Here is a 20,401-nt window from a genome sequence, read left to right as displayed (position 1 = left end):
TGGCTGGCTCTGGCAAAGCCAGCCGTTTGTAGGAAAAATTATAAATTTTATAAAGTTTTTTCGTGTTTTTAGATTCTGCATGAATTCTTCTTTAATACGGTGTTTACAGGAAAATTGGTTGAGTATTAGCAAAGTTATGAATATTTAATTATTGGATATCAGCCATGTAGGTTTTGAGAAAACAACTTCCAAATATTCCAAAATCAATTGTATATTATTAAGATTTGTATTTTAAAAATAATGTTAATTTACTTTTCAGTGAAATTAAGTGTTTTACAGAAATGTTCTTTGATATCCCTTCTTTTATAAAATGCAAAAATCTGAAAATGGTCAAAATGCTGATTCTCAGACGTTTTGGGTGCTTGTGGGAAATTATAAATTGCGACAAGCGGTGGGTTTTGCCTGAGCCCGGTCACATATATTGTATCGTATAACAACAAGCAATGGTGGTCTACAAAGCAAGCATCATAATGAGTAGTAGTAGTAGTACTAGTGGAGTAGTTTTGAGTCATGAGAAAAGGAAATGGTGTCACAAGGGAACTGAACCGAGGACCATGGGATTGGAAAAAGCATCTTTACCATTCTACAGATTTTCTTACATAATTAAACCTATACCTTTATAAATACCCTGTCTGTAACACTGAATGTCAATTTAATAAAAATAAATAATTATTTGAAATTATAATAATTTACAAGTTTTAATACCAATATACAAATATAAACAATCTTAGTTATACAGTAAAGTGTTGGCTGGAAAAAGCTCTACTTTACTTCATTATCAACAGAATGATTGGTCAGTTGTCAGTTCCAATTAGCAAATAGGCATTCAGCTTTATTAACTATAATAACATTCCATAGCAACCAATGTCATGGCAACAACAGATGAAAGATGTAAATGCCTTTACAAGACTGAGGTTTGTGCCTGAAGTACTTCACAATCATCATCATTATTCAATTAACCTTCGTTATTAAAATAACGACAAGAATGAGGAGCAATTTGAAATGATATTTGAGGTGATGCCATCAGTACTGGAGTTCCATATATTTTGTTTATATAATAAATCTTTTTTTCTTTAACAAAAAATATTTACAGAAGTTATAAAGCACTGCAGAAATCACTTACATTATCTCATTTTAACAAATCATTCTATTTTATAAACTGCCATTTCATGACTATTAAATCTGATATTTTTTAAACATTTGTGTAGCATGCATAAAGGCAGTATGCAAGATAATAATCTGCCAAAATATTGATATTATTTTTAATGAATAACAATTCATATAAACTAATATTAACTGTTTAATGCAAATGAGCGTATAGTATGATATACTTTTACACTTTTTGTACCTATATGAGTTAAGACTTTTCAGAATAATGAGTATTACATGAAAGAAATATCTCTACATATGTAGTCTTATACAAATTTATTAAATTAAATTTTTGGTTGCATATTTCTATGTGTGTAAATTCTTGGTGTAACCAATGTATGCTGTGTAATGGAATAGCTAACAAATTTATGTGATGGATCTCGATTTGAGATGGCTGGAACCCTTGATTACTACATATTTTGAAATCCTTGAAGGGAATTTATAATGAACAGTCTTATCATTTTTTTCTTGTATACAGTATTTATATATAGAATATATGTACAGTTGGATTATTAAAAAAATAAAGTAATTAAAGTTCATCCATGTTTTTTTTTAAGTAGCTATTGTTACACCAGTCTTCAACCAATTTCTAATCTGATTGGATGTTATTGTATGTATGAATTGGATTAGCGAAGCAACATTCAATAAGAATTAGTAATTGACTGGTGTAGCAATAGCCACTTCCTTTTTATGGATGTTGTTTTCAACCAATCATAAGGTAGCAAAATCGTATTGTAAGCATTTCTTTGTCAACATTATAATCAAATGATGATGTAGGCTAGAGTGATAATTTAACAAGGTTTTCTATCTGCCGTGAAGCCAACTTACACTACAACCCTTTCCACATTAGCATATAATTTGTACGCTAAAGAAAAAATGATAAAAATTAGAAAAATATATATTGAAATCAAATATTTTCAAAATAATAATTATGAACTTCTTAATAATAATCATAATTCAAATGATCGGCCTGATACAGACGCCACAAGTAGGTTAACGAGAGAACGCCAAGCTGTAATAACCGACAAAAGCCCACCTCATGGAATACATCTTTGGTGAACACGTCAATATATCGGCGACTGTAGCCAATAAAACCTGTCGACCTTTTCACGTTGTAGACAACAAGCTGCGTGTAGACGAAAATAAAAGCGAGCTTAAGTGCCGTTGGTGCATTCCACTTGAAAAAACGTGAAGAATCTTCATTAAGGTAAACATCCTGAAATGAAAGACATGGACAATTTTTAAATTTTACAATTATATTACATACTGCGAATAAAAATTATGATAATAAATTACTTGTTATTATGACAGCATATAGTGCTTAAAGCCTCTATGTCCTTCACATTTAAAAAATTAATCTGATTTACTAAAGATAACATAATTTGAAAAGGTGAGTTTTTAGAAAGTGTGTAACTGTGTTGATTGATTGAGCCTGTATGATATGTCAATTATTACATACATAATTCAAATTACATTATACAACTTCAAACCTGCCAGTCACAGGATAAAGATCATTTTAAAGCTTGTTTTAGGATGAATCTGTAATATGAGCCAATGAAAAATATACGATCAGGTTATTATGCTAATTATTACCTACAATTTTTGATTAAATGTCTTTCAATAACAGCAACAAAATTTCACACCTCTTGGAAAAAAATATCACATTTTTTTAAATAATTTTAATGTTTACTGTAATGATCATCCCTTTTTATTGATTGTTGCTAATTTTCTCATTTTTTTAGATTCTATTCTTTATATTATATTAGTTTTATTGTACAATTGACGCAATTAAGCGTAATCCTGCTATGTCAAATTTTGATGATGTTGTTCGAGTAAAACCAGAAACAATATTGCTCAACATGTATAAATATGTTTGATTGTTGTTCTTAACTATAAAGCATCTTTCTTAAAGAAATTATAATTTAAAATTGTGATTTATGAGCCAATTTATAATGGAGAAATATAGTAGGTTAAGAAAAGAAGAGATTAACAAGATAATACATGTATCCAACTCAAACTAATATTGATGAACAGCGAGATCTCCCGAGACGCGCAAGTGTCCTTGAAATTGGGAACGCCACTCCCGCAACTGGAGAACAATCTCCCGGAAAATAACAAATCTCCTGCAATTTCATGGAATCTGCATGTTTTTACTACTGTATTACTCCTTTAACATCATTTGTCTCACTGAAGTCCTGTGTCGATTGGTATAGCCATAAGTAACAAATACAAAATTGGATGTGCTAAAGAAAGCTCATTTAAACAAATCTTCCGGAAATGACTTCTTCCAAATTGGGAACCCTGCAGTGAATACTAATTATTTTTAGATAAGATAGGTACAGGGGTCCCAAGTTGGAAGAAGTCAATTTCGGGAGCGGAAGGAAACCCCATCGGGGAGAGCTTCCCCACTCATCCCATCAGGGAGAAAAGCCACAATTTTTTTTTTGTAATTCAATTGCTTTAGGTGTCTTTTTTATACTTGATTGGCTAGTTTTTGGTGTTTTTTTTCTCGCTTTTTATTGCGCAAATTTCTTTGTGAAATTTTACTCAATTTAGTCACTGGCTAGAATGTAAATTGTTGTTGTTGAAGAAAATCCTTTAAATGAAAATTAGTCAGGGAGAAATAAATTATAGGTACTGTAATTGCTACATAATTTGATAAATAGTCAATCTTTTAGGGGATTCACCCCCCACCCCGGATCATTTCCGATGTATTTTGAACAACTCCGGACTAGGCCCACTTTGCTCCCATTGGGACATGCAGTTACAAACTCCAAGAGTTCGCAATAGGGGAAGCAGGGAGGGGATCATGTAGGGTCTACACCAGCTCATCCCCACCATGATTGGGGCCGAGGTAGAACATTATGACAGATGACCGGAAATGGCGTTCTCAGGATTAAATTTGAATATGATTGTCTCTTTCTCTCCATTTTTTTTTTACTTAGAAAAAAATAGGGATGTGCGCTTCCCTCTTGAATCTGTCACTGATCTGGTTAATGAGCTTCATAACATTTTATTTTATTTTGCTGCACATTGTGATACATTGACAATGACTTAAAGCAGTGAAAACAGGCAAATATTATGAATTTGAAGGATATGGGTTAATTTCCGGGAGATTCTTGCTTGCTTGCTTAAGTGCAGGAGGCCTTCCCAATTTTCGGGAGCCTCCTGTGAGTTCCAGGGGACTTGGAACTCCTGTAACAGCACTTTTTTATGCCTCCTGTGTGAATTACTTATAACATTTTATTAGTTCTTCAAAAATATAAGCTGAATCAAAGAAGATAAGGGATTGTGATCATGATTGATAAATTGCAATAGCAAATTTTCTAAAGCTTATTACCTTTAACCTAGATGCTGTTATTTCACCCATTATTGATTGGTGAAAGCTCAAACTATATAATCACTTTCCACTAAACCACTGACAATCATCAATCCATATTTTCCGTAATAACAGTTGGTATTAAAGTTACGATAATGAATAGATGCACGCCATCAGACTGCGGTAAACAGTACGTGTAAACTAAAACACATCAATATCTCGTAAGTACTTTCGTCATCCCTTGACAAGCACATGTGTTGTTTAATGACTATATATGTGGTGTTCTGATTAACATGACTACAAGACTGACATACATTAACTTGTTATTAACATCTCATATTTATCATCAAATTTTGATATTAAATTGTTGGCATTCTGGGAAGATTAGTAGCTTTGGGAAAAACATAGTAAATATATATATTAATGGAATATATTATTATGGTATTATATGATGTGTTTTTATAGTGCAAGTTATGTTTGGGAATGTCAATGTATTTTTTTACAATTGAGTATTAAGGAATTTATGTCAACTGAATGTAATTGGTTGTGTATAATAAAAAATATATCTTATCTAAACTGAATTTTAAAATATTCTATTTTATATAAAATTCAATGTTAAGAGCATACAATTTTGCTCTCATTAATAACCAGTATATAAATGTACACCTATGGTAAACATAATAATAATAATAATAATAACAATAATAATAATAATAATAATAATAATAATAATCTTATGAATGAAACTTATAAATGATGATGATGATGATACTACTGATGATGATGATGATGCTACTGATGATGATGCTACTGATGATGATGCTACTGATGATGATGATGATGATGCTACTGATGATGATGATGATGATGCTGGTGATCATAATATGTGGCAAGGACAAGCCAAACCAGTCACTCGTCGCAGAAATCGATTTTGAGTTATTAATACAGTGTTAGAGAGTAAAATAATAGCTATAAAATGGTAAAAATATCATTCAAATCGGACATTTCTTTATGAAGTTACAAGCGTTTAACCACACAGCTGTTTAAAGAACAATATATGAGAAATTAACCGTCAAAGTTTATGATTCAGGCATTTCTCATGCAGAAACTATCTTTAAATCCTTAAAAAATATTGTTTTAACATTGAAAATGTCGAAAATAACAGCATAGAATGATGTGTAGACATATAAAGGTTAGTTTAGTGCAATAAAATAGATTTTTTTTTAATTTGACATTCCAGCATGTTTTGGCCATTTTCTCTGAAACACGATTTGCGACGAGTGACTGGTTTGGCTTGTCTTTGCCACATATGTTGATAATGAGGATGCTGATGATGATCATAATGCTGATAATTATTCTGATGATGATGCTGGTGATGATAATGAAGATAATATGTTTATGAGGATGCTGATAATGATCATAATCTTGTACATATCAAATATGAATAGAATCAATGTTGCTACATAGCACTGTGGTAATACAGTATGTAATAAAAACAATGGTAGAAAACGGGGCTCACATACTGGATAAAAATCGTATCGAGCATAGCCTATCAATGAAAAATCATATACATATCAAAAATCCCAACCAACATACAGAAGAAGAAAAAAACCCATCTAAAATCAGTGACAATTTTTATAGCTCAAGTCAAATTACATAATATATTTTGGTTTAACTGCTAGGCCTACGAATCTTTGAGATATCAGATTTTACATTATGCATTCATTAATACTGGTTAATTATTGCAGTATTAATAGAAAAGTCATCAAGGAAGCAGATGAAATATTTCGATTATTAATTATCTAGCACAGAAGGAAGCATGCATGTTGTTAAGACCACCTGTGCTATCACTTTTTATGTCCTTGAGTACAATCCATATTCTTTAAGTAGGCCTGACAATGAATAATGTGAAAGAATCAGAGTTTCGGACAATGAATATTGTGAAAGAATCAGGGTGTTGCTTGCAATTTGGTAATTATGAAAAAATATTAAGACAGGAAGGACACAGACAGAAGGATCAAGTGGTGCTCTTGATAAAACAGCTTGGAAGACCGCAGACATCAAGCAGCGATTAGGCAATGTTTAATTAAGTAGAGTCCCACATGTGGATATGCACATTTAGCGGAGTGCATTATCCAGTGCTCTATATACTAAGCCTAAAAAATGTTTGTGATGTAATGTATCCTCTTATTTATGGCTTCACACAGTCATTGACCCTTAAATGCACTACATAGGCATCTCAATGACATTAACATGTGCCTGGCATTTAAAGTTTTATGGTGATGGCAAATATGAGATGGTAATCTACATGGTTAAGTATTAGCTGTAAAGGTCAGAGGTCATACATGCTGGCCAACGATTGCTATGTATATGCATAGAGATATAGTGAACTATAATACTACAGTATTAGTTTACTATAATACCTCTATGGTACATGGGTACATAATTGGTGATTGTTCAGAATTTTAATTCGGGCACATACTACGCCGACTGTCACTAATAAGCGCACACAATTGGTGATTGCATAAATTGTTCAGAATTTTAAGTCGGGCACATACTACGCCGACTGTCGCTACCAAGCGCACACAATTGGTGATTGTCTACATTGTTCAGAATTTTAAGTCGGCACATACTACGTTGACAGTCGCTACCAAGCGCACACAATTGGTGATTGCGTAAATTGTTCAGAATTTTAAGTCGGGCACATACTACGCCGACTGTCGCTACCAAGCGCACACAATTGGTGATTGTGTACATTGTTCAGAATTTTAAGTGGATTGTTTTTAATGACGATCCTCTCAGACTGCTCCCAACAGTTAGTAGACGGTGTTGCCTTGTCCAGCGCTCACAGAGTAGAGTTAGATTTGTTGGCCAATAGTCGTATGATGCAGTCCACGCCCGGTTTTAGCTAGCCTCTTAAAACACTTAGTTTATAAAAAAAATATGGAGATTCTTGGTTCTAATTTATCAAGTTGCACTCTCTCTGAATATAGCTCTGAATAGTGCATTGAGGAGACATATGAGCCGTTGGTTCTGTGTAAATTGCCAACGTACACATAAAAAAAAACACACCCCAGACAATTTGAGGCTTGCCATCTCAAAAACAGCTTACTGTCACAAATTGACACGCCGACAAGGACACGAAGCCCCGCCCACAAAGTCACGAAAACCTTAGACAATGGCGGCCAGACTTACCGAGTTGGTGAACATTTGCTTTGCTATCAACCTTCTTTAAGAAAGAGAATTCAGGGTAGGCGGTATGCAAATGAATCATATATTCATAGTGTTAATCTATTTCATGGAACGGGCGGGGAAATTGTTGTAAAAGCCTCTGTATTTCGCTCCCAAAGGAAGAGGGAAAAGCAGCATTCAGTCAACCCCGTTGTCGGTAAAGTCCAAATCACTGACGCACACTGCTCGTGTAAATCCGGGTATTTAATAACCAAGCATAGACAAGTAGGCCTAGGCTCACGTATGTTTCGTGTTGACAACCAGCTGTCTAAGGAAATTAAAATGTCCGAGAAAAAGTTTTTGATCACATGACTAAATGACACTCGCTGATTAGTCGGTTTATCTGTCAATCAAATCTCTTCGAGATGTTAATTGTTAAATTGAGTAATTAGCGTATAGAATGTGGTAGTACTGTATGCTTTACTACAGTACAGTAGTAATACTTTTACTTTTAACTTTAGCAGTAGTAAGTCAATTGCAGTAAATGACCTATCATTTCAAAAATTTAAAATTTGGATATGGAGAATATGAAGATTAAAAAGTAAATTTTCATGATTTTATTGCTGATGCTGGTTTTGACATGGCAAGCCCCATTTGGTAGAGTAAAGAATTGTCTTGGTTGTACTAAACTGCTCAATTTAAAACTGTACTTTAAAAAAAAACCCCTGGATTGGGGAAGGTTGGGGGCTGTTTCTGAACCTCTGGAGCAGTTTTTTAACAACTAATAATCAGTTAGAAGTATGAAAGTTTTCTTGATCATAAATACATTTCTGGGATCGTCCATGAAGCCTTCAAAGTGATACACAATGTTAAGAAACTGATTTATGTTACAGACAAATAAAAAAAGACCTTTGATAAAAAATTTTGATATAACTATAATCAATGATTGTACAATAGGTCCATAAGCTTCTGTCAGCCACAGATTTGATTTGTTGGGAATATGTTAAAAAACATCAAAAATTTCTCCGCTAGTCCTAAGAATTGTCAAGACTCTCCCCAACCCCCAAATGATGGACAACGTTAAGCCCCAAGAATCTTCAATCCACCACTGGTATAAGCCCCCTACCCCCAATTGAACACAGAATTGGGCTAATTTTGGGGTGGACTTTTATACCTGTGATGGGCTTAAACCCAAGGAACTACGGTATATCCTGCTGCATTAATGGTAAACTTGAAGACCTACCTGAGCATTTCTTTTTGACATATACCACACCGTGCTTAGGACACTGCTTACTCGCAGAACAATCAACAATAAAAATGAAGCACTGAACATATTTCGTAAAAACTGTACTGCTTGTGTAGCCTTATCTATTCAAAAAAACATAAACATTAATAAGTTGACAAACCTATGCAAGCCTTTTTTTATACATTGTTTAGCGAAACTTATTTTGAAGATCTTCAATGGAAGGTGAAAAATAAAACGAAATGTTTTACCAAAACCTAAACCGAGAAAGAAAATTTATTGACATTGACAAATAAATAATTTGAGTGGAATGCAAAAAAAATGTAACAGGTGGCGCCATTATGGCGTCACTAAAAATCCTTTAAGCCATGTATACATAAACAGACATGTGGTCTATATTTTATTTATTTATTATTATTATTAGTATGTAGAGTATTTATAAATATTTTTTTTCAAATATTAACCTCTAAATTATATATCTCATGGGCTATTACTGTGAATATTTTCATTTTATTTTATCAAATTTTCAGCTTTGTATTTGCTTTCTATTAAAGCATATTACAACTTGATACTAGAGGATAAAAAATGATTTGAGATATTTAAATATATAGGATTGACATTACTTACTAATTTGTTGCGTTAAAATTGTGTAGAGCACTTGTATGAAGGAAGCTTCTTCTGTGGCCGTCCTGAAAAAAATTGAAAACTTGAATTTACGAATGTTTATCGGCTCATTCCTAAATGCCTTACGAATTTCAGCATTGAAATATTCACAATCAATAGCATACTCAACTATTAACATATTTACTCCTATCAAAGATACTAGAAACACAAGTAAGAATTCTTTGAACAAAGAGGTCATAGGTCAAATCTCATACTTTCTATTTCCCCTGGCGTTAGTGTACTGTAGCTATGTTGCTGTATGTGTGTGGGTCTCTCTCTCTCTCTTGTCTCGCTCTGCTGAGGCGTACACAGTAGAGGATGAGAATGTTCTATATTGTTTGGGATGATGAATATTCATTGCATGTCTTAGAATATAGAGTATTCCCCCCCCCCCTAGGAGGGGGGGGAGGTTGCACGCTGTGGATGTATGTTTTTCTATGTTCCTAATGACGTGCCCCGAGGAGTGGGGGGTAAATTACACACTGTGGATGTATGTTTTTCTATGTTCCTAATGACCAGATTAATAATGTGAATTGCTTTCAGACTTTCTGCACTGAGTACTAGATAAATGTCAAATGGCAAACATGATCATCAGCAACAACATCTAAATTAGACAAGAAGAAAATTACAGCAACTAAGTCACTCAAGGCTGTGGGTATTATATTAAATTACTTTCATTAATTTCTATTGACTTCTCATGCCTTGTGTAGTATGACTACAATTGATATACTGTACAGTCTATTGTAATCTGGCATTATACAGATTTACAATATTTGCATCCTTAGAATATCACTAAATTCTACCAGCAAAAGTAATCTTTTTGACAGTAATTTGGTTCACTTCTTTGAAATTCTGTCTATGCCCGTTATTAAAATTTATTTATTTATCAATCATTCATTCAAGATTCAAGATAGCTTTTATTGTCCACTAAAAATAACATAAATTCATTTGAAACCAAACAGAAGTTAAAAGAGTGCACTCAACCCAAAATTCTTTAAAATCGCCAGGCATATGTAAAAGCTTATATATAGAATATATATATATATATACAAAACCACATGAAAAACACTAAAATTCATGTCCTTACTGTAATCATTTCAATCGTTCAATTACTAATCAGTCCACCTATCATTTCATTCATCATTTGTACGTACAGTATATATGTACGTATGTACATACATCCAATCATTCATTTATCTATTCATCAATACATCCATATATTCATTCATTTATTTGTTCAAGAACATTAGTATTCCTTTATGATTTATTCCAGTTTTTATTTTTTGTTGTATGCCCCGGTAGACATTTTTAATGGTATCTTGCTCTCTTTGTTGCCTCTGGACTTTATTAGGGATTACTAATACAGATAAATAACTTATTTATTGATTTTTAATCTGTACTATACTGTATTTTACCATTGAGGCAAAAAAAATTTTGATTCGATGGTTAAGCCATTTACGATTACAATTACTATCGGAGTATGAATGCAATGTGGCGGCAACTGTGTTTCAATTAAGCACTACATTGACTTTTTCGGTAGGGATAAACAAGGGCTCAATCACTGAATTAAACTTGGTTAGTACCTGCGTTGTTTTGGGTTGCGAACACAGTGTTTTTTTCTTACCTGTACCATTGATTTGGTTCTGTTACCGGGTACTTTACTAAGTACATCTCCTGACGCATAACCCACATAGCAAGGCACATAGCTAATGTAATGACTGCTGCATCAGTTATCACACCTAGCAAATATAAGTGGGGATAAAAACATTTGTTGGTAGAATTACTGATAGTTTTATTATATGTGGCAAAGACAAGCCAAACCAGTCACTTATCGCAAATCGTGTTTCAGAGAAAATGGCCAAAACATGCTGGAATGTCAAATTTAAAAATCCATTTTATTGCACTAAACTAACCTTTATATATCTACACATCATTCTATGCTGTTATTTTCCTCATTTTCAATATTAAAACAACACTTTTTAAAGATTTAAAGATAGTTTCTACATGAAAAATGCCTGAAATCATAAACTTTGAAGGCTGATTTCTCATATATTGTTCTTTAAACAGCTGTGTGGTTAAACGCTTATAACTTCATAAGGAAATGTCCGATTTGAATGATATTTTTACCATTTTATAGCTATTATTTTACTCTCTAACACTGTATTAATAACTCAAAATCGATTTTTGCGATGAGTGACTGGTTTGGCTTGTCCTTGCCACATGTCACATTTATTCACAATTTACATATTACATTTACATCATAAAGGCATCAAAAGAAGCAGTTGCTTGTCAGTTTGAATACCAAACATACAAAAAACACAGGATACATGGAAAGAGCAAAACATTTTAATTTAATTTGGGATCGACCACAATTGATGGCACCTCCCGGCAATAATACTGTGCACAATCAGACATCCCTGACAGTGTACTTCCCCGGAAGGTGCCAACAATCATGGACGACTCTCATGATAAAATGTTAAAAAAAGATAAATACGACAAATGATTCAAAATAGTAATGGACAGAATAGCTTTATTGTTTTTGAGATAAATTTGTTCCATGCCTATTTTTATAATTATATATTTTTTACATAAATCAACCTACTATATTGTTCATGAATGTCTTTAATGTAAATAAAATCTCATCATGAATATGTATACACAAACTTACTAAACAAAAAATGGCAAGCCCCAAGTATGCATTTATTCATTGGTTTCAATTCATGAACCTTCTTCACTATTTGGAAACCTAATTAAATTATTTGAAGAATATTCATTATTTCAGCATCTGACTCAAAATATTTGTTTATTTCATAAATATTTTTTTATTTCATAAATGATATAAATAATCCCAAAACCAGCGCACTGTGGCTAAATGTTAGACTGAGTAATTAGCATAAGAATGAGGCAGTTTTTAATACAGAGAAGCCCTAATACTTTTACTAGTAACTTTGGCAATTCTAAGTTGATTTCAGTAAATGACCTATCATTTTAAAGCTTATAATGTCAAGAATATGAATATATTAAAAAAAGTCAATATTCTATTTCTGGTCACTGATGTTTGTTTTGGCATGGCAAGCCCCAAATTTCTAATGTTAATCAAATTAACATGAAACAGCTTACGAATATAAATTTCTTGTACATCATATGTATCTACAAACAACATTATGGTGTTTTAGACATTAGAAATAGTTCAGTAGTTTGAACCCAGAAAAGCAGACACAAGGTGAAGTGAAGTGTACTATATTAACCAGTAATTGGATTAATTGTTATTTGAAGTCTATTGATGAGTGGGAGGCATGTGGTGTTCATATGCTTCGTTAATGCACACTTCATTTAATTTACAGTGTTATGAGGTTGGGCACAGATACAATACCTCTGGTAATTTGTCTCTGTGCTAAAATCATGAAATATAGGAAAAACACATAAACATGAAAATGCTGCGTTTCGCATTTAAAATATCAAGTTATCATCAGTTCCAATCTGATACAGATTGAAACATTTTAGTCTTAAAATGATTTACAGATTTTTACTATATCAATTTGTAAATTGATTTACCAGACAATTTAAAAGCTATACAATGAATAATACAGAAATGGTATTACTTATGTGTTAGTATTGGCAAGAAACATGTTCGTTCTTCTACTTTTCACTTGAGAGCTGTTAATATGTTTCAAGACAAAGCTGACCTCTGACTTCAAGGTGGCAGTACTATACATATGTGATGTTTAGAGCAATTACTCAATATTATGTTTTTTAAATGTGAATGCTCCTGTACATTTACCAAGAAAACATTAATATTAATAATCAGTGTCTACTGCCTACATTCATAATATACACTTAGTCGGAGAACAATAAAACTCGGAATAATATGCAAGGTAAAACAACATTTTGATATCGCTCTACTAATGGAATGAACTCCCAAATGATATATAAACCAGCTTCGAATTTATGACATTCCCAGCATTTAATATGCCATTTCAAATCTACCATAATTTCTGAGTTCCATATTTAGTTTTGCCTTGAATTTTATATCCAGTATCATATATTTCATTTATTCAAGAGAGGAATCTATTTGAGAGAGACGTTTATTTTTTTATGTAAAATGGATACATTATACTCAGATAAACACCCCTTAATTTCAATGCAAATGTGAAACTACTGTTTAATTACTGTCAAAATGTGTTACTGTGTGATAAAAAAAGACTTTTTGATCCCAACCAGGTCAGAAAAAATGTAATGCTGGAGTAGAACATTAATAGAATGTGCTGAGAATGATGTTGAGGGTTTGATTTGCCTCAAAATGCTCCATCAGCAAATAACTGCTGTGGGCTGTGGCTTTACTACAGCAATTTATTTTTCTTCTACAGCAACAAGCTTGGTAAATTGTACTGTAGGCCTATTATATAAATGCAATTGTATAATCCATTGCTGGGCCTGGATCAGGCAACTCGACAGCAAAAAGGTTGCTGTCGAGTGGGATTTACAATAGCAGTGGAAGGCCCTTTCTACAGCAACTGCTGTTGGTGCGTGGGGAAATTCAAACTCGGATGTTACTTCCATTAGATTTGTTTACAGTCATTTAGGGGTTGTTCATTGGAGGGAAAAACACACTCCTCAGGGCATTTCTTCTAGGGAGGTGTTTATTCAAATCGAGGCTCTACAGGCGAAGCTTATTCGAGGGGGGGGGGGGTGGAGGCTTAAATTCAGAGGAAGTTTATTCAAATAAATACAGTATTTTTTAAATACTCTGTTATTACTTTATTAATTACTAAACCACTTTAAAAATAAAGGCTGGGGTCGCAATTGGGAGTCTCTTGGAAATCAGCAGGGTCATTTACAATGTGTTAGCTAAACTGTAAAAAAATAACAATTAGTAATAATTTTCAACAAATACATGCACAGCAACAATAACAATGTACCTCAGTTTCTTAAAAAAAAAAGATTAGGAATACTACTTTACCTTCTTCTGTTAATAATGTAGCAACCAGAATAACAACAGCAATTATAATCAATACACCGATGAGCCTGTAATAAAATTAAACCAATGATAAATTATAAGGTGGCGATGAATAGCTCGGTGGTTAGATGCTCACTGTCCAATCCCAGGGTTCTGAGTTCAAATCCTGTCAGATCCTAGGATTTTTTCTCACAAGAAAAAAAAAAACAACTGCACTACATTAGTTTATTACATTAATCTGTAATATAGTATAAATATTTATATACAAAAATAAAATAGATAAACTATGGTCTCTCTTTAATAAACATATTTAAAATTCCTGATGCTTTTGTCATACAAATAACGTAAAAGTATTTAATTGATATTTGGTAACTTTTTATTGAAACTCAATATCATTGTGTGAGAAAATCAAGTGTGATAATTTTATGAGTTTTAGTATTTAATCTTGGTAGATGATTGATCAGTGGATACGCTTCATTACTGACAAGTCGGGAAGGTTAAATTAAACCTCACTTCAATGATTTGTAACAAACAAATAGATCTTCCCACTAAACCTTGCCCCTTGGATATCATTGCCAAGGTCCCACAAACGACAGTGTAAAAGTATACGCAAGCGACGCACACATGTGCGTTTGTCGAACAAATTGTGTGTTTGTAGCACACATGCTTATTCCTGGCTCTGTTCTGATTGGTCAGTTAAGTTTGATTGACAGAAAGGTCCACTGGTGTGCTGGTGTGCCTTCCTGATTGCGTTGCAGACTGCTGCTATGTAGTGTAGTCATTGCTATAGCAACAGTGCAGTGACTTTATGGAAACTCGGCTTTGCTTATCAATCTTATTCTTACCAATACTGTAATGTTTCTTACCATTTCTGTGTAGTTGACCCAGATGAAAACAGAAAAATAATTATATGTATCGATAGTAAATAGCAAAATCCACTACCAACAAGAATAGCAGACTGCAAGACAAAAAGCAATTGAAGAATATTGTAGATGACAGTTTTGGTATAAATACATATAACCTTATTTTCTGTAATATGACTTTAAGGTAATAAAAATTATTCATTGTTTTATCACACATTATGCTCAGTTTATTTTAGACCAGTTGATCAACAGAATAAACACCTGGACATTTATTGTTGAGAAGGGTTTTGAGGGGACGTTGTAATACAGTAATTACGAGTTCTCAAAGGCAATTATTATAAAATTATTTAATAAAATATTTTTATATAGCGCCTCTTTCTGAAATGAATATGTGTACTATAAAAACCTTATAAACAGAAAAAAAAGAGTTGGCCAATTACCTTCATCAGAAATGGCTGGTCTTGAATACCTTGAACAAGTCGTTGACTAAGGTTGGTGGTAACTCTGACAATTTGCACTGCCTCTAGAGTGAGTAGTGCTGGCTCAGACAGCCATATGAGCTTGTCGTACACCCACACCACAACAAATGGCACCAAGTTTATTGGAAGAGAGATCAGCAAAAAAAACAAGGCAGACTTGAGAAATGGCATAATTGGCACCTTAAAATATAAAAAAATAATAAATACTGTTATTTGAATAAAACTCCCCAGGGCGTTTATTGTTGAGAAGGGGTTTTTTGAGGATAATGGGGGGAGGTGCGCGGGTGGAGCATTATTCAAGGGAGGTGTTTATTGTTTTTGGTGTAAAATGGATATGTATACTCAAATAAATTCCCCTTAATTTCACTGTAAATGTGGAACTACAAAACATAATTACTGTCAAAATGTGTTACTGTGTGAAACCCAAGAACAAGAGTACTTTGCAGAGAAGTCAATTCCCGTATAAATGTCCATGGATCCAGGAATGTTAAATAACAGGCTAGGGAGGGAACTTTACAGATGAAGGGTACAGACTCCCTGATGATTGGGGCTGAAGTAAGACAATTTATGATTATGCCAACTACTGTATATATGGCAGGAAATGACACTCTCAGAGTTAAAGTTGAATACAATTTTCTTTTTATCTCCATTCTTCAACTAAAGCTTCAGTTTGAGTCCTGCAATGAAAATATTCCCTTGTCGGCTTCACTGGGAGAATTTTTCAGAGCTTAATATGGTATAGACGGCCAAACTGTGCTTTTAGACCATAATACAAGGGATTGGCAATCAAAATAACGTTATTTTAATAAGCAAATTATTATTTTATTTTTGATCTGATGACTTAGTCGTGGCGTTGGTCGACGGGGGTGGGGGATGGGTCCGGGGGTGTCCATGTGCAAATGTGCCATATTGCACATGGGACCAATGGCTAAAAGTCTCATCCAAAAGACGGTGTGCTATTGTAATTTGTATTTCAGCCCTTTAGCTTAAACAGGAGAGCAGTGACTGAAATTGAACCAGTGACAAAAAGGTTTGAAAGGATTTCCATGTTTCAGCACACACACACAGCACAGTAGGCCTTGCATGTAGCTCACCAGTTTATGCGTATGAGCTACTGTAAGTTAATAATTCTTTAAAAATGAATAGTATTAACTTTCAACATTACAAGATAAAAATTGATTGTCATGATGCTAACTTCCTGGTTATCATTAGGATTTATGGCGAAAGTCGAAGTGCATTGACTCATATTCTCTTGCCTCATCACCATACTTACACTTTACAAATAAATAGGCCTATGCTAGAAATACCTACGGTAGGCCTAGGCCCAGTTTGCATAGGCCCATGTTCTCTCTAGGCCTACTGTAGGCTCCAATGGCATTACCTAGGCAGGCCCTAGCTCAGGGGTAGGCATAAAAATCGGTTGGAGGGCCAAAGTGAATTTGTGATTTAACACAGAAGGCCACATCTAAAAATTGATGTTTCCAGTAAGCTTCCAAAACCTCCAAGCACTGCCACAACAAGCACTTTATTTTAAGTTTTATTCTTACTTTTTACATTATGATCAGTGTTAGGTCGTAAAAAAACAAGGTTTTTTTTAGCCAATGTTGCTTGGTGGGCAGCAAACATAGGGTTTTTAATCAGCCCAGACGACAACTCTGACCAAGACCAACTCAGCCCAGAATATAACTGTGACCAAAACCAAATTGGCCCAGACAACAAGTCAGACCAAAACATATACTTTTAGTTGTATAGTACTCTCTTTTTATATTTTTCTGTATAGCTTTTGTGATTGCAAGTATGGTTTACGGTATGTAAGGGCATCATTATCGTCAGCTTACCGCTGTCTTGGCTCACCCTCGGTAAATAAAGTTGAATAAAATATTTTTTTAAATACAGTACAAAACTTCCATTACTGGTGTATGCATATTATTTGTCCAAATCATAAAATTATTCGTATTCGCATTTATAACATGTTTAATCATTTGATAATTAATAATATTAATAATAATATTTTTTCATCTATCAATATTTATTTATTCTGTTAATGGTTCCTAATGACTTTTGTTTAATGTACTCGTACTGTTATTTTCTAACTTATTCATCCGTATTATCTGATTCTAACGTTAGGGTTTGTATTTGTTGAATTGATGTTTCTCATTGGCTGTTTGTGAAGAGTGTCCCCAACAGCTTTAGCTGCTAAGGAACTCTATTTTGCCAACTTGACTTTATTTTTTATAAAAATTTTGAATAAAGATAACGAGGATATAATATCTGCGTAATATTTTCGGACGTAAATTATTTCTTTATTCATATAGACGTACTTTTGTTGTGTAGTAATTTCTAATGTAGGCTAATTAAAAATTTACACAACTGATTCAAATAAACATAATATTATAAATGTGTTTAAAAACATTTATTCGTTTAACATTCTGAAAAAAAAAAATTTAATCGTGCATAAAAAATTTAATAATTTATTCATCTCAGGTGTATTTAGGCTCACTTTCAATGACTGCACTTATTATACGATACCGATTAATTCAAGACGCTAAAAATAGTTGGGTGTTTCCTGTGTGTGAAATGATTATTTGACTTTTAGGCGAGACTTTTTTATTTCTTTTTTCACACACTAATTTTCTTAAAGATCATCTGAGGAGGGCGGAATAAAAATAATAACAAGATTTTGTTTTTCTTTAGCAAATAGTTTTGCCAGACGGAGGAGACAATAAAAATAAAATTTTATTAGTGAATGTAAAATAGGATGTTTAAATGCTTCAAATTTATATAATTAGGAAGAAATATACATAACTTATCTTTAGAGATTTCAAGCAGACTAAAACCTTTTATTTTTTTCTGAAATTTCCACTTTTTGTGGCGGCAGGTGTGCTAATTGGCCAAAAATAAAATTTAATTCGAAAACCATCATATTTGCAGTTGACAGGTTCACTAAACAAGGTATAAAGAAAGTTTTTGCAAAGCGCTACATTAACGAAAAATATATTGGGTGCTGCCAATCTGAAAAAACAGTTTACCAAAACATATTTACCAGAAATGCAGTAACAGTAGGCTTATTGCGCCTGTTTAATTTTAAAGTGCTAGATTTATTGAGAAAAAAAAGCTGGGGTAGCCATCCTAAAATAGCAGGCCTACAGTTTACTTTTACACTTTCCTGTCGTGAATTGAAAACAACTTTGGATGTAGCCAGTTTGTAATCAAATGTTACCTGAATAAATCCGTAATATTTGTGTATGTTATTTTGCTTTATATTCATAATAATATTCATTATTTTATAAAGGTATGGTAAAATATGTGCTTAGTATAACTCAAACAATATAAAAATATAGGCCCTATATTATAATAATAAAAATAATAGTATTAGTTCTGTAAATAATATTAAGGCCACGAGAATGAAAGTTGTAGGTTTGCGTCCGAAAAATTTTGAAAACACATGAGACATTTTTTCATTTTTTATTATTCATTGTTTTTTTTATAAATGCTGTCCACAAGCCGCAGCATTGGTAATTTTACATTTATTCCCAAGAAACAATGCTTACAGTCATAAATGTACACTAGCCTATAAAACAGATCCTTTTCTACATTTAAGACCTCTTTAAACATACGAGATTTCCTATTGGTCAGAAAAATCGATTTGACCCGTAAATGACCTCAGCAGTGATCGGCGATCATGGTGCGATGTGGCCAGGCCTGTCTTCGCTCGGTGTTCGCGACGAGTGATCAGTGATGAATAGATCGTTTTTATGTCTGTTTACGACTTAGAAAGTCCGTTTTTTAAAACGAAGTATATTTTTTTTCAAAATAATGAAAATTTTCGTGCGTTAGCTTTTCATGCATGCGGGCGGTGGACGCAAACCTACAACTTTCATTCCCGTGGCCTAATAATTATAATAACAATAATAATAAAATAATAATAACAATAATAATACTGTAATACTACTTACTTAGGCCTAAGTAGCCTACGTGGCCTAGGCAAAGCCGCCTACTAGTCCACACCACGCTACTACCGGCTAATCTAGCCTGGCTAGGCTATGGCCTAGCTAGCCTAGTAACCACCAGCCTGGCTCTGGCTCTGGCAGAGGGACCCTCTAAAAGAGTAGTAGTACTAGGCCTAGCCTACATACACTTACTTTCACAGGTCGTCATATATACAGCCTTACGACAATCATGTTGCAAATAACTGCCTGATCCAAATAAATTAATGTGAGTAATTATTCACACTTACCAACATCTCTGGCAGAATTGCGCCGCAAATGACATTGTTAATGATGAGAAGCAGCGAAAATCGAAGCACAGCTTCTGGCCCACGAAACGACCCGAAAACTGGAAGAGAAATTATCCAAAAGAATGGGGCTAACGCCACACAATCCGTCCCCGAAAGAGGCAAACACATTGCTTTGAATCATTCCAAACTGACTGTTCTAAAATGCATGATGTATACAAGGCAAATGAGGTATAAATTGAAATAAATGTTCCAAAATCAGGCCCTCCTTCCTTCAAATTTCCCGGAATAAGAGCGCTTCTCTCTCCCCTATGAGATTCGTT

The 20,401-nt window shown here is 33.4% G+C and overlaps 1 protein-coding gene across 1 annotated transcript; it reads right to left on the bottom strand.

The window, feature by feature from the left end:
- Positions 1-212: 212 nt before the first annotated feature.
- Positions 213-20,394, bottom strand: LOC117122139. Its single transcript, XM_033267627.1, has 8 exons — positions 20,082-20,394; positions 15,806-16,024; positions 15,369-15,460; positions 14,506-14,570; positions 11,170-11,284; positions 9,510-9,571; positions 8,883-9,007; positions 213-2,365 (listed from the first exon to the last, which is right to left on the bottom strand). Exons 1-8 carry the CDS (start codon positions 20,247-20,249, stop codon positions 2,090-2,092), a joined length of 1,122 nt encoding a protein of 373 aa, XP_033123518.1. The 5' UTR covers positions 20,250-20,394; the 3' UTR covers positions 213-2,089.
- Between the last annotated feature and the right edge of the window lie 7 nt (positions 20,395-20,401).

Source organism: Anneissia japonica, unplaced genomic scaffold, assembly GCF_011630105.1.
Source record: "Anneissia japonica isolate Jap-2015-1 unplaced genomic scaffold, ASM1163010v1 scaffold288265_len830512_cov201, whole genome shotgun sequence".
In the NCBI taxonomy this organism is placed as follows: domain Eukaryota; kingdom Metazoa; phylum Echinodermata; class Crinoidea; order Comatulida; family Comatulidae; genus Anneissia; species Anneissia japonica.
This window is presented reverse-complemented; position numbering and strand designations above follow the sequence as displayed.

Excerpts from the sequence above, each read along its gene's own strand:
- LOC117122139 (XM_033267627.1), bottom strand. The coding sequence starts at position 20,249 with ATGTGTTTGCCTCTTTCGGGGACGGATTGTGTGGCGTTAGCCCCATTC. Across the intron at positions 14,571-15,368 it reads GGGTCAACTACACAGAAATG|GCTCATCGGTGTATTGATTA; the intron begins GTAAGAAACATT and ends ATTTTATTACAG. Across the intron at positions 9,572-11,169 it reads GAACCAAATCAATGGTACAG|GACGGCCACAGAAGAAGCTT; the intron begins GTAAGAAAAAAA and ends AATTTTTTTCAG.